The sequence below is a fragment of the Periplaneta americana genome, chromosome 17 (assembly GCF_040183065.1).
Source record: "Periplaneta americana isolate PAMFEO1 chromosome 17, P.americana_PAMFEO1_priV1, whole genome shotgun sequence".
Taxonomy (NCBI): Eukaryota; Metazoa; Arthropoda; class Insecta; order Blattodea; family Blattidae; genus Periplaneta; species Periplaneta americana.
In genome coordinates this window covers 4,630,558-4,646,489 of record NC_091133.1, presented here as the reverse complement: position 1 = coordinate 4,646,489, position 15,932 = coordinate 4,630,558, and the positions used below count along the sequence as shown (strand labels likewise).

The following is a 15,932-nucleotide window of genomic DNA, read 5'->3' as shown; positions in this document are numbered from 1 at the left end:
GAGGATCATTGACTTGCAACACTACCCTTCGTGTGCTGATAGAAGGAGTCACGTTCACAGCCTCCAGAATCTCCTCCTGTACTTCTGGAGTTGTAGATCTTGGTCGTCCCCTTCCCAAACCTGGAGAGTTAAATTTTCCATACTCGCACAGACGGTAATGGAGAGGTATAAATGCCTTCCGATCTGGACATTGTCGCTGTGGGTACCTCTCCTGGTACAAACGACGAGCCAGCGCAGCATTGCCGTCCGCCTTACCGTACATGAAGTGTATCTCTGCCAGCTCTTGATTTGAATACATGTCGCACAGTCTAACGCCTACACAACACTGAATGTAACCTTCGCCTCGGAATGAACTGTCAGAGTGCCCTCTTAATGACTCCTTTGACGGCAACGACCTGCGGAAAGAAAAACGTTCCGGTGAATTTCAATGTTGTGAAGGCCATAACTCGGAAATAAAGCATTTCCGGACACATGTTGAAATGAACTATTTAGATTGTCTACGTGTGGGAAATACATACCTGAAATTATGCCCCGAATTTTTAAACACCCTGTAAGAGAAGGGTTGCAGAACTGGGGAAGAGAGGGGTGGAAGCATGGGGAAAGAGTTCGTTCCCAGATTCTCAAGCCCGGAGCCTTCAATTATGTTTGGCAAACACACTGTTCTCACTTCTCTTCTCTCACTACCCTACAATGACGCGAGGGTTGAAGGGAAGTGATGAGTTGCGTGTTCCGGCTTATGACGTGTGCTTCAATTGTAGCACAGTTTTACATCTCTCATATAGAGCGTATCAATTTAAACAAGAAGGCAGTATTGTGTGGGATTCAATTCTGATGAGTATGAATGGACAGACGTGCCCACGCGCTTAATAAACAATGTCTGTAGGAGAAGAGCGTGCAAAGAATAAAAGTTGCTCTGTCTAGTCAAATGGACCACTAGTTGCGACTTTCCATTTAGTGTAAGGTACAACGATTAGTAATTTAATATCTTTAATGAACAATGTGAATGCACACATATTTTAAAAGATTTCACACAGCATAGGCTCTATATTTCGTAATTTAATTAATTTCATTATTTAAATTCTAATGAGTAGTATACCTACAGCATTCTGTATATTCCTTGATACAACTATTAACACAGAACACCACTTTTTTCATATTAAATCAACAATTTCTGGGAAAAAAATAAAACCATTTTTGAAGACACCCTACGTAAGACTCAACTAAATCAAGGAAGATTAGAGAAATCTTAAAACAAACTGAAATATCTGGAACAAAAATTCCGTCGGAGTAATTAGCAAAGGAAGAAATTAACTTATGAGTCATCAGCATAGCAGTTGGCTAAAGATCGGGAGTTGCGTTTGGGCGTGGGTTCGATTCTTACTCTGGCTGAATACATGGTTGGGTTTTTTCCGGGGTTTTCCCCAACCATAACGCAAATGTCAGGTAATCTATGGCTAATCTTCGGCCTCATCTCGCCAAATATAATTTCGTTATCACCAATCCCATCGACGCTAAATAACATCGTAGTTGATACAGCGTCGTTATAATCAACTAAAAAAATATTTAAAAAATTAACTTCTCCATGAATGATGAGGCAGTCTCTTATACCTACGTTTAGTTGCCAAGTCTACATTGATTTTATTTTTCACAATCTTGTCTGTTGCTTTACTGCACAAGTTTGGGAACAAAGACAGGATTAAATGGTCGTCCCCACATAACAGTCAATGGGGACTGCAGAGTGGAGGAGGATGTAAAAGCAACTCTTAAAATATCTTTGTGATTTTTCACCAAGTGCAAACCATAAGTTTAGTCACTTATCATATTAGTAACAGAGTGACTCCCACTCTACAGGCCTACTGGGTTGTGAAATAAAATGACGTGGTAGAAATTATCAGTGGTGATGAAAACATCAAAATGGATGATTTAGTGAATGTTCAGCAACACAGTATCCACGACAAAAATAGGGAGGGAAAATTCACGAAAGACAGCAAAATGAAGAAACTCAAAGCATGATGGTAGTAAAATTACTGTCTGGTCCCCTGCCTGTAGCAGCCACATGAGCCAGAGAGCTAGCGACCAACACACTTCATTAAATGCTCTCACCTCCGCTTCATTCTTCACGATAGGGAAGTCATTTGGCACAGAAGTTTCCTCAAATATCATCTCTGATTTGAGATCATGCATGTCGTCAACACATTCCATTTTTATTCCAGTCACGTGCCGATCTAAGAAATTACTTCCCTGCAAAACACAGAAAATGATAATTATGTAATATGAGGACTAGAAAAGCCGAATCTGGTAATACCAAAAGCATGTTTTTGGGATAATCAACGAAAACTTTATTATTTTTTCCTTTGTAGGGTAGAACATGCAAAAAAATCACATGAAGCATCCCTCATCAGCATATCAAACTCACAGCCTTTCTTTATGAATCAGTAATTTGAGTGAAACTGCGGAAAGCTACTTCCATGTAATTTTACGTAATGTGGTAAGTATCATTACATTTACACATGTGGTAAATGTGTAGGGAAATCATCACCACACTAATCATAATCTTCTATTTACTTAGTACTTCGAAAGCAAATAAGCTTACATGAATAAACGTTTCAACAAAACATCTTTATACTTCCTGCTTTTTAATATGATGTAATGGATTAATAAAAAATAGCCATTCACTTTTAAAACCTGCACTAGTTAGTTATGTAGCTTCACATAAAATCGTTCTTGCATATAATCCTACATACTCCTTAACACCTTTCATATCTCATCAAACCGTTCTTTCTTTCTTTTCCCTACCATGAAACTGAAACTGAATTATATCGAGAGGATTGCATTTTTTTAATGGGCTTTGGAGTCATTCCACATCAAATCGCATAAAATTATACAAATTTTGACCATCAAATTTCTGATTGCGTGTATTTTTTTTTACAAACTCTATGGATCTATGGGTCTAATAAGTGTATTTTTGTTTCACCTATGTCCACATGTTTTTAAAATATAGCATGCTAAAATTCAGTAAAAATGTTGCACAATGCAACATTTAAAGCGTCATATTTCCGAATACATTGCTTTTAAACATTTTTTGAAAAATGTATTTAAAAGCTTAAAATACTATCTTTTGTTAACTATTTACTAACTGATCTTATTATAATTATTACAAATATTTTTTATGGTTCAATTTTTAAAAGTTAGAAATCAATGTGAAATAGCTGTATTAAAAATCTAAAAAAAAAATGTCTAATATGTCCACTGAAGTATTCTTAATAATTCCAGAAAAAATCACAATGGGATCTATAATAATTCAATGGAAATTTAATTACTTACAAAACAATGTGTAGCAGATCAGTGCAGCAGTAGTGGATGGAAAGCATTGACCACACGCTGGGAGATTAATCGGCACTGGATGATCGAGTGAATGTTGCAACATTACACCCAGTATGCATCAAGTCACTCGAGGAAACACTGCTAACTTACACTAAATATACACGTATTCACTTATTATGATAATAATTTTCCTTTTTAAACGTCTGTTTTCAGTCACACTACACTTTGAATTTTCACTCGCCTACCTTTTCTCTCGTTTTTCTAGTTTTACTACAGCTTAAGTTTTTGAAAACAGAATGAAAAAATGTAATTTTAATGTACCAGTTATTGGTTTTAGATTGTGATATCTGGCCTGCAATGTTTCAGAGTGGTTTTTGTGTTTATTCAGGGGACAAAATATAAATGACGCTTATAAATGTTTTTTGTGCCCAATCAAACAGTTTTTTGGTGTTGTTACAGGATCTTGCCCGGGTTGTAGACTGGCTCTCGTAGCAAGTCTTTTAACAGTTCCTCCAATGCCATCACATGGACCTTTACCATGCGACATTGCAAAGAAGTTCCATTAAGCGCTAATTCCACAATCGTCTTCATGTAAGCAGATATTTGTAAAATTCTGTTTGTTTTTGTATTGTGATCTTGATCCATCGGAAAAGTAGACAATTTCTTTCATATCATTGAATTCTTGCTTTAAGAAATTGATTGCTTCAGATTGAAAAGAATGAAAGGAATTGGTGTCATGTTTCATGCTTTCTGAGATGACAACAATACTTTTGTAAGGAATTTCTGTACCTTCTTTGAAATATACTACTAAAGTATGTATTGTGGCTTGGCAATTGTTCCAATGCACATCTTTTACTGAATCTTGTAATACAAAAGAATAATTTTCCGAAAAGTCTGCAATAACTATGTAACTTTCAGGTTGTACATTTTCTTTGCATTCCATCAAAAATTAACTTTCCTGCTGTGCTATGAAAACATGCGCCAATAAGGAGAGAAGTTTGCTTGACAATTTGTCTAAAATGTCATCAGTTGAAGACTGAAGCATTTCTAAATTAGTGCGATCAACTGTAACCCATTGTTTGTATGTCATCTGCTCAAACTATTCTTGGCTATGTTTGATTACATTGCCAGGTCCTGGACAACTTGAACATTGTTTAAGGTAACAATAAATTGATGGAGGATTACAAACAATGTGTGATAGCACATCCTTATAATTATTGACAACTACACTAGAATTTGATGTTAGTAGTGGTATGTTTGCACCATCTATAAGTAATTTTACATTTTTGTTATGTGCAGAAACACATGCACTGTGCATTTCATTAGCCCCTGGAAAAATACATTCTTTTGGTCTCAGTTCTGCAAATTTAGAAAAATTTATTTCTACTAGTGGATATTTGTCCTTGAAACACTTGCATGTTTCCTTAAGATTACATAAAATTAATCTTTACTATTTATGAACTTTTTGACCGTCCTCTTTTACACTAACAAAATTCTTATTTCCAGCCATTACCCTACTCAATTCGTCTGATCTGCAGAACCAGCACCTTTGTCACTGTAGATTTATTTATTTTATTGGGTTATTTTACGACGCTTTATCAACTTCTAGGTTATTTAGCGTCTGAATGAAATGAAGGAGATAATTGGGTTGAGGGAAAACCCCGGAAAAAACCTCAACCAGGTAACTTTCCCCGACCGGCATTCGAACCCGGGCCACCTGGTTTCGCGGCCAGACGCGCTGACCGTTACTCCACAGGTGTGGACGTCACTGTAGACAGTTCCAAAACTTTACCGAGTTTATTGTTAGGAGTAGACAAAATTCCACTTTCTTCAGCCAGTTTCTTTGGCACCCTTATCATGTGATCAGTCGCTTCAGAGTTTTGTTTAATTTTATTGTAGGACCAACTTTCAAAAATTGTTAAAATTTGAATTTTTACCATCTTGTCATCTGTTGTTAAAGGATTCAATCAATTAGTTAAAAATATCATTATTGTCTGACTTTTCAATGGGTGATGATGCATCTTCTACATGAAAAACTTTACTTGCTAGGAAACCTTTTATTTTTTAAACTTCTCACGGAGGTATCGTTTTTGTGATAGGGAATTCGCCTATTGACACCAAACCCTTGTTTAGCTCCTGAATATTACTGATTTCTAGTGCTGTATCCATATTACTGATTTCTAGTGCTAGAAGAATAACTGGGATTATCACTTTCTTTGTCTGCGCTATGTTCATTTGATTCATGTTCATTAATATCACAAGAACTACCAGCTTCACATATAATTTCACCTGACTTTTTTACGGCACAAATCACATATTCGCACATTCAAAGACTCCTTTAAATTGAGCTTTATCAATAAATCGCGACTTACGCGTCTTAGTGTACTTTTCTTTTTAAAAGCGTGATTAGGAAGGTCAAATGGTTTTAAACACTTGTTAAATATTACGCGATCTTTACCGTCACTCATGTTGTAGAAGACACGTCACAGGCTCTTAATATTCGACACACAGAACTTCACTCCATGAAATTCAAAATCCGACTGATTATTTTTCTCTTCTATATTTTGTCTCCGGCCATCAGTTTACTGTCATAAAATTTATTACCTTACCCACACTTGCTGTCGTTAAACACTTTACTATATAGTACAGTATAAACATACATAATTGTGAAGGGCTCCCCCTCTTAGCTGAGCTGACAATATTAAAAGCATTTTGGATAAGATATTTACTGTTCCTTAAAGTATTAAACATTTTATGAATGAATGCATTTGTTGTGTAGTGTGGCAACATCAGTTATTATAAGCAACGGGGAATTTCGTAAAACTTTACGCTTGCAGCCTTCTAGCACAAGTGTTAAGTGTAGGTCTGCTGCCGCAAGCGGTTCATTAGCTGGGGATTGCGAGCTCGTGCATGCATCCGGAAAAATAAATGCAAATGTATGTATGCAGATCCTACACTTTTTCTGCAGTAGTTTATCAGGGAGATGTATATATATATATATATATATATATATATATATCAGATTTCTAACTTGGCTATTTAATGTAGTAATTTTGCTTTGAAAAAGAAATGATTAAAAAAATTAGGCCAAATTTGAAATTTATTTGTGATAGGCCTAAAGTAATAAAAGGTATTGTATTTAGCCTCTCAAATGCGCCAAACCCCAAATCTCAATTATATGTAGACACAGAGTTCCAAGTCAGCTTATGTATCAGTGCGCGCATAATTTGCGTAATTTCAAAGAGTCATAAGTACACAAAAAATTAATAATTGTGAAAATAAAAAAATACGGGTCTTCTTATTTGATGTCTGGAATTCACTTAAAAAATTTAACCATTTACGAGAAGGACGTGTTTTGTTGCTGTGGAATGACTCTGTAATGACTCAACTTCTGTGTAACTGTTGATTGCATTACAAATTTTCTCATGACATCATCTAGACAAGGCATATGTTACAAGAGATTCATTCATAAGAAAAATTTGTGTTACTTTACGTCAGAATAGTTCGCTTTTTGTGTTTCAATCTTGTATAAATTTACTTTAATCTAGTAATATTAGGGCTTAGTAAAAACAATAACTAAACAAGAACAAGAGCAACAGAGACAACAACGGTAACAGCAATGTATTGATAATACATGCAGCTACAGGTGTCCCTGGATAAGAGGTAAAATACCTGGTAATTATAGTGGCAGTGTAACTAAGCACTCACATAGAATTAGTAAAACAGGATTAAGGAAGCAGACAAAGTCGAGAAAAATGGTCTTACAGCTGGTGAAGAAAATGTGTCTTCTTTAAGTGCGTCATCACATGGCTGTACTGCCAAAGGGTCGACCTCGGGTTCCGTCTTAATGGCATACATTATGACTGAAAAAGTAGTGTCAGAAAATTTAGACGTTTGTTGTTTATGAGCAGTTAATATAGCTACAAGAGTGCTCTACTTAATATCAATAGCAAACGTATGCAATACATAAGAGTCCATTACAATTGTTTAGATTAAGTATGCACTATAATCATAATTGTCAAATGCAATAATTGGCTGAGAACTGTGCATATTTAAGTCGTCATTGAGGTTTACACCAGTGGCGGTTCCTCGGGGGAGGGAAGGGAGGGACGTCCTCCTTACATTTCTTTTGAAAGTAAATACCAAATAAAATATGTGCCTTAAAATTCGAGGAAGATTCCATAATTTTTAAGTTCACAGCTATAATTAAACCTTGGTTGATCGAGTTTTAAACGACGCGCGCTCATGTGCTGTAGAGAACTGTGAGAGGGATGCGAGATTGTTTGGGTGGAGGAAAGCCAATCCTTTCCTCCTTTACTGCAGTTAATACACATAGACAACAGCGCACTAGCGGCCAGAGAAAGAAGCAGAGTTTTAAAGCAAGTAAATGAACGGTAAGGGAGGAGATCCTCCTCTGAATCAGCGCATGGGCGGGAAATAGAAACAAACTGGTCGTGCAGCAAGCTCGCTGCTGCTGCTGCTATCTAACGACTAACAACCAGACTAACACATCTTGGAGGAGGCACAATAAAAACAGTTTTAACGCAAAGTTATAAGACACCATATAAACTTTTTTAAAATTATAAATGAAAATATATTCTTCATCGCACTTTTTCATGATTTGAAACTTTCGAGGATATTTGAAAGTTTAAGTCGGGTTTGTATAAAACAAAGAGGAAGTAGTTCTACGTTAGTATCGTAGATCATTTTGGCCACTGAAATTCACTTCCATTCATTGTCTACTAGACAGAACAACATCCAAGTTGTCAGTTTTGTACAAATATATTTGAAATTGAAAGTACTCCAAAACTACATTATTTTTTTTACAGGGGCGTATTTTGCGGGCTACCAGGGCTACCAGCGGTAGCCCAAGGAAATTACAAAAGAAAATGTTTATAATATAACATAATGTAATAATTTTGTATTATTAGTTTTACCATAGTAATTAAAATTAAAGTAATTGTTAGATATATTTTGTGTAATAATAGGGTCAGCGGTAGCCCAAACCCTTTAACCAGTATACGCCAATCATAAAAAATTAATCGGCCAAGGGTAGCTTTGAAAAATAATGGTAGTATGACTTTAGAAGAACTGATATTCTTAAAAAGCATGCGATACTAAACAAGTAAAATGTACATGTAGCAACACAGACCACGTGGTTGGGTGCAGTGTTCTCGCTTTCCTAACAGATTATTTTCCATTCCCACTTCCGTAAAACGATTCTGGTTACGTGTTAGTAGCTCGTCTCTTCCAACACGTGAGATGCTGTAGGGTACGCGAAAATGCTGCGAGGTTGTGAATTTCCTTGTAACGGTTAATTTGTGCAATTATTCAACAATGAATGGAAGTGAAAACATATTATAGAGAATTATTTAGGAAACTCAGTTTACAAGAACAGATTATTGCTATACGAAAAGGAAGCCAACACGAACACTATCTGCTCTTACATGTAGCCTATGCACGTAGTCTAATTTGTAGCATGTTTCATTCAAGAAGGTGTCATTTTGTGAAATTAACTTCTTTCCTCCTCTTATTATGCGGGAGCCGCCACTGGTTTACACAGTGACAAACATATCATTGTGAACGTAAAGTGGAACGAGACACAATCTGCCGATATCGTTTTGATTCACACTGCCAATGCAGCAACACTTGAACGCGCATGAACAGAAATTAAACACGAGTATCTTTTGGCATGCCTAACAGTGGCAGATTAATGAGCATTCCCAACAATATATTGTAATTGTTCCACACCGGTATCATACACACCTGTTGCAATGAAGTCGAATTGTCTAATATTTTGGCTTTTTATCCTATACCAGCGATAAGGAAGCAGAAATCTCTAATTACTGGGCATGTTTAAAGCGAACAATGCTAAATGCTATGGGGCATACTCGCAGAATAAGAGATACACAAATCAGACTCGAATGATAATTACACCGAAGGCAAAAACTTTCAAAATTCACGGATACATACTTACCTCTAAGAAGAATTAGAATCAAAATACCACAATTAGCGATAACCTAAACTCGATTTTCAGAATGTACAATACTGCATCCTATTGTACTCTCGTACTTTGCAAAACTTGCACTACTATCAAGTGAGCCGTGACCAAAGACCAATGCGAAAATTACGAAACCATGTTGACTAAAAAATTAAAATATTGTGACTTTTAATTCAAAACAATAATGTCACTTTTATTCACAACAATAATGGCTTTCCATTTCTGAATTTAAACACTCCCGTCAACAATGGGTATTCCACTCCACACAGCAACACAGTATTCGTTATTGCACTCCACAGACGACATTGACAATTCACTTGGATTACTGAGAACAACAATGTACTCCTAATCTCAACTAATGTTCACAAAGCACTATTTACAAAACAAAAGTGTCAATTGTCAGTTCACAGTTCGTTTACCTTGGCTAGTTCTAGCTCATTCACTTAAGTTCATAGTATATCGAACCCAAGACTTCCAGAGACAGTCCACTGAACTTCTAACTCAAGACTTTCAGATAAAGTTCACTGCACACTGAACCAAAGACTTCCGGATACGACACAATCGCCTGGTCGCTGCCACAGTTGCGGTTCTCCTCAAGTCGAACTCCGGTCTCGAAGACTGGCTTCCTTGCTCGCTCACTGCTGCTTCACAACACTGACTCGCTGTTCTAAACTAAACTGGCTTCACGTCGAAGGCTGCTCGCTTGTATTTGTTAAACTACACTTCGCGAACTTTCGATTTTCTGGAAGTTTCGTTGCAACAATCGGCTCGCGTAGCTTTTTCGAAACTTCCAGCTTCAGTGAAAATTAACTATTTTCATTAGTTTTAATAATAATGTCTGTCCACAAAATTATTTTAAAACTGATCGTCTGTGTCAGGAGGCTTGAGAAGTGAACAATGAACGACTGTGATACGTTGGCAGCAGCGGGCATTTCGTCAACCGATTTACCGGCCAAGCAGACAGGCGAACACAATCTCATGCAGCTGTATGCATCTTGGAGCAAGATCTTGTCAGCCATCTAGACTTAAAAGGAAACTACCTCAAAACATCTTTCTTAGCAATACTGACGACTCTTCATAAATTTAACACAGAGAGTCATCATCATATTTTTTTTTTCATAGTTCACAAAAATGATCAATTAATTAATTTAAAAATAAATTTAATTAGAGGAGCCTTTACAGCCAACCTCAGCATGATATTCTGTATGGGATATTCCATAATATAACAGAGGTCTGTATAGAAAGTTTGCTGGTCGACCAATAAATAAATAACAAAAAAAAAAAAACTGTATCCAACAATGAAAAAATTACGCAGGGCACGGCAACCCATTACTACCGAGTCAGTATTTTCAAGTTTCATGTTTTTGTTGGTATGAAATACAGGTGTCAAAATGCACTTTTCGTAATGCGTATTTTCGTTCTGCAAATCATCAGATAACGGAGATTACAAATGTACATAAATATGTCTTCAACACTTCGAAGATAATTTCGAAATATCAACGTAAAAGTTTTATATGTTGAAAATATGTCTTAGAAATATAGAATATATTTCAGAATACGGATTCTTTCGTTTCCTCTTACTTCAAAATTCCCACCTCGTGCACACAAAATAAATTATTGACACTGAAAAGTGCCTCTTCGTGAGCATGATGAGGCGCATCCGACAAACGCAGACAAGTCTGCTCTTTTAGTATTTTAAACTACAGTGAGGAATCTGTATACTGAAATTTTCCCGAAATAATGTAAAATCTATAATTTTCAATTAAGTTTTGTCAGTAGACAAGTCTTGTAGCACTATTTCCACGAAATCTGAATGCGTAACAATGGAACCAATTAAGTTTCAAAATAAGTTCAACATTCGCTTCCTCCACACTCAGCTCAGTTGTTACAGTTTTGCAGCGCAGTGGAGCTCAAAGTGTGGGAATTTGTTGAATATGAATCCGGAAAAAGGATATGTAAGTTCTCCTCGTGATGAGTAAGTTAGTGGTGTTTAAAAAGGGCGCGTCAGCTACTACGGCTATTTGCGCCCTTATCTAAAATATTTCATCAAACACAAACACAATACAATAACCAGAATACTTAAAAGTACTAAAAGCGTAGTAACGGTTAAAACGAGGCAAACAAATGCAGTTTCAAAAAGGTGATGCATAAAAAAACCATAAAAGTGAAACGTTCTCAGACCCCTAGTAGTATTTAAAAGGAAACAACAAAACAATAAAACAAATGCCACCAAAATAAATTGTCTGGTGCATTTATAACATGCACGGATGTAAAAGGTCCGAACGTGAACTTTGATAAAATCATATACTAAAAAATGCAACCTCCGGATGTAAAGGATCAGGAGGATAAGTAAAATGGGTCAGTAAAAAAACAAAACTAAATCAACTTATTATGTCCTGTATTCGGTAAAAATCTCAGAACATCAGTTGTACAATTAAAATCATTTCCATGCGCGTCACGTAGAGTCGGCCGAATTCCATATTGTCAGCGGACACAGTCAAATTTTCTGCAGTGCAATAGAAAATGTTCCACAATAAGTGGAACGTGGCACATATCACATTCCGGCTGAGGGTCGCCACGTAGGAGATGGCCATGTGTCAGATGACAGTGGCCAATTCTCAACAGGGTGAGTAAAACCTCCTCGTGTCGTGACGCTCTTGTGGACGAATCCCAAACTCGAACAGTATCCTTTATATTTCGTAATTTGTTTCCCTCTTGTGCAGACCATTCTCCTTCCCATTGCCACCATATTTTATATTTCAAGTAGTTTCGAATGTCCTGTCACCTCTCGCGCCAATATACCAGAAAGCCATTCAGTGCGCCAGCCCTGGCTGCAGCATCTGCGGCCTCATTTCCTGGAATCCCTACATGACCAGGAATCCACACTACTCCAATCTCATAATCAGAACTAAGGAGAGTGTGGAACAGCTCCTGAGTTCTTAACACAAGCGGATCATCACAATTAAAAGACTGCAAGGACTGGATGGCATTTTAAGAGTCGGAAAAGATAAGGAATCTGCCCCGAGGTTGCCTAATTAAAAACAATAAAGCTATGTAAAAAGCACAAGAGTTCACCGGTAAAAACACTAGTATATTGGCTTACTCTGTATTTAAATATCTCTCCATTTGTACCGAAGGAACCACAAACAGTCCACTCATGTGGAGTAACGGTTAGCACGTCTGGCCGCGAAACTAGGTGGCCCGGGTTCGATTCCCGGTCGGGGCAAGTTACCTGGTCGAGATTTTTTCTGCGGTTTTCCCTCAACCCAATATGAGCAAATGCTGGGTAACTTTCGGTGCTGGACTTAGGACTCATTTCACCGGCATTATCATCTTCATCTCATTCAGACTCTAAATAACGTAAGATGTTGATAAAGCGTCGTAAAATAACCTACTAAAAAACAACCAACACAACATTTATCCGGGATCCGTCAGTAAAAACTAATGATTAATTTGGATATCGTGATAAAAGTTCACTAAAACGAAGTCTATAAACAAAACCTGGTGTAAAATTCTTAAAACAGCGGCTCAGACTTACATCAAACATAATCCACGGTGGAGTGGTGGTATACTCCAGTGTGCGAATTGATGATAGATGGATATCGAGCTCAGAGAGCAGTTCACGAAACAGCACACCTGCTGGACGAAGCCTCCGTGGATTTTCACTGTATCGGCCGTTAAGAGACGAATGATGGAAAGAGTCATAAGAATTGTGCTCAGGCTGTGAGCGGAGCTTAACAGCATATGAGCACAACAAGACATTACGTCGCCGATACAGTGATGGTTCTCCTGCTTCACAATACAAGCTCGCTATCCGACTGGTATGGAAGGCCCCTGTAGAAAGTCGTATCACATGGTGATGGTTAGTATCTAAAAGACGTAATTTAGATTTATTTGCTGAGCCATAAATAAAACAGCCATAATCCAGCTTTCATCGTATAAGAGCTCGGTAAAGGCGTAAACGCACTGTATGGTCTGCACCCCAACGAACCCCTGACAAAAGGCGTAAAATTTTTAAGGATTTCTCGCAACGCCTTCTCAAATCACGTATATGCGCCTCCCATGTTAATTTATAATCAAAGATAAGGTCCAAAAATCTCGCAGTGTCTGTATATTGCAACTCCACTGCATTATGACGCAGTTCTGAATGTGGATTTCTCGTGATCAGTGGTTGACAGATGTGATAAGTACAGGGACTTCTTTAGTGAAAGGAGAGGATTAACTTTCTTGCCGGTGTAAAGTGCTAAATTATTTATTCATTTACAGTTAAGTTTGAGGGTGTTAAAGCTGTTAATACGCACTTGGATCAGAGAATCACAAAGAAAATTACAGTATACAAAGTAGGAATACTTCTGTTCTGAAATCTCTATCTCCACGATATTCAACTAGACATAATAAAGTTACAGCAACTGAGTTGATTTGTGTGAAATATCACCATTCCTACAATTTAGTAAATGGTGGTAACAAACTTTAGGCTACTCTTGCGTTTATAATGTCTCTTCAATAGCAGCAAATATAAGCTGTGGCCGAACGAAAATTGAAGCTCTTGTTACGAGCGTTCTTTTACCATTCACAGACGAGAGGCTTATGAACGACTTAAAAATGTACCATTCTCAATTGGCTCAGGTACCTCAAGTAAGGGTACCGGTAACAAGAAACATTTCTCATTAGTGGTGACAACTTTCTGCAAAAGATGGAAAACGTACCGATATTCTATATTTTTATGAAGATAGTAATGAGGGTAGCTGCGAATATATTGAATAAGCAACCGTGGACAGCCGATAAGGGGTGGTCCTCCAGGTTGGGGGTTGGGCGAAAGACTAACAACCCGTCACCGTAAGAAGAGCTTGTTACGAATCCATAGAATAAGCCTGGGAATGGGACTGATTCTCTGGCACGACCACAGTAAAGGAATAAGGTTATGAGATTTGGTACTTGGAACGTAACTAGTCTATACAGAACAGAAGGAGTAACATTAGTAGCAAAAGAACTAGCTAGATATAGAATAGACTTCGTGCGAGTACAAGAGGTTAGGTTAGATTGGAATGTCATATCACAATAGGAGATTAGTTGTATTATGGGGAAGGAAACAATAATCACCAATTAGGAACAGGATTCTTTGCTCTAAAAAGAATAAAATCAACAGTAAAAAAGGTCGAATTTATCAATGACAGGTTACAGTCTTTAGTAGGCACACTTGAGGGTAGATGGTGCGATATCGTAGTTATAAATGTTCATGCCGCTGCAGAAGAGAAAGATGACCATATAAAGGATAATTTCTATGAGGAATAGGCGCACTTTTGATCAGTTATCTAGATACCACATGAATATTTTGTTGGGGGATTTCAACGCTAAAGTAGGACGGTAAGATATTTTTTAAAAAGAAAGCCTACACGTAACTAGTAATGACAATGGAATTGGGTTAGTCAACTCTGCGATATCAAAAAATTCAATTTTCAAAAGTACAACATGCCCCCATAAAGATATAAATAAATATAGTTGAACTTCTCCAGATGGATTGACACACAACCAAATAGATCACACTTTATAGATAAACGAAGACATACTAGTATAGCAGACATTCGAACTTTCGGGGGGGGGGGGGCAGACTAATTCTGACCATTATTTGGTAATTGGAGAATTAAGAGAAAGACTATCAGTAGCCAAGCGAGTAGAGCAATAAGTTAATATTAGAAGATTCGATATTCTGAAATTAGAGCAAGAGTAAACTAAGCAATATTATCAGGTCGAAATTTCGAATAGGTTTGCCACTTTAGAAAGTTCCGACGAAGTTGAGAAAGAGATAGATGTTAATAACGTGTGGGAAAATATCAGAGATAATATCAAAATTGCAGCTGAACTGAGCATAGATTATTATGAAACTAAGAAAAAGGAATTCGTGCTTTGATGAAGATTGTTCCAAGGTAGTTGAAAGACGGAAACAGGCAAAACTGAAATTCTTACAGGATTCTGTTGAGGAGAATAGACATAATTATTTCAATGAAAGTCGGGAAACAAGTCGTACACTTAGAGACATTACTTGAAGGAAAAACTGAATGAGGTAGAAACAAATAGTAAGAATAAAAACATTCGAAATTTATATAAGGGTATAAAAGCATATAAGAACGGATATCAGGCAAGGGTAAACGTGATTAAGGATGAGAATGGTGACTTGCTTGCAGATTCATTCAATCCTGAACAGATGGGAAAACTATTTTGGACAACTACTAAATATACATAGGCCAATTAGAAATGATACGGACGAAATTCAAATACAAACTACTGAGCCATTTATATCCGAAACCACACTTTCAAGAGTAGAAATTGCGATAGAAAATATGAAAAATTACAAGCCTCCAGGCATCGATCAAATTCCAGCAGAATTAATATAGGTGGGTGGAAGAGCATTATTTAGCGAAATTTATGAAGTTGTACTTACTATGTGAAAAAAGGAATTTTACTAGAACAATGGAAGGTGTTCATATTTGTGCCTATTTTTAAGAAGGGGGACAAGACTAACTGTAGCAACTTTCGAGGAATATCACTTTTGTTGTACAAAATTTTGTCCAATATTCTTTTAAGAAAATTAACTCCATATGTGGATGAT

The 15,932-nt window shown here is 36.9% G+C and overlaps 1 protein-coding gene across 10 annotated transcripts in view; it reads right to left on the bottom strand.

Moving 5' to 3' along the window:
- LOC138692714 (zinc finger protein 239-like) overlaps positions 1 to 15,932 on the bottom strand; it is a 110,570-nt gene that overhangs the window by 14,782 nt on the left and 79,856 nt on the right. For 6 of the 10 annotated variants that reach the window (XM_069815887.1, XM_069815890.1, XM_069815889.1 and 3 more), the window contains one exon: positions 2,104 to 2,241. In XM_069815887.1, coding sequence (XP_069671988.1) covers positions 2,234 to 2,241 — 8 coding nt within the window. In that variant the 3' untranslated portion in view covers positions 2,104 to 2,233. Of the gene's footprint in view, positions 1 to 2,103; positions 2,242 to 7,089; positions 7,188 to 9,301; positions 10,602 to 15,932 lie in introns of those variants that run through there. The other 4 variants (XM_069815882.1, XM_069815886.1, XM_069815883.1 and 1 more) reach the window with 4 other exon arrangements.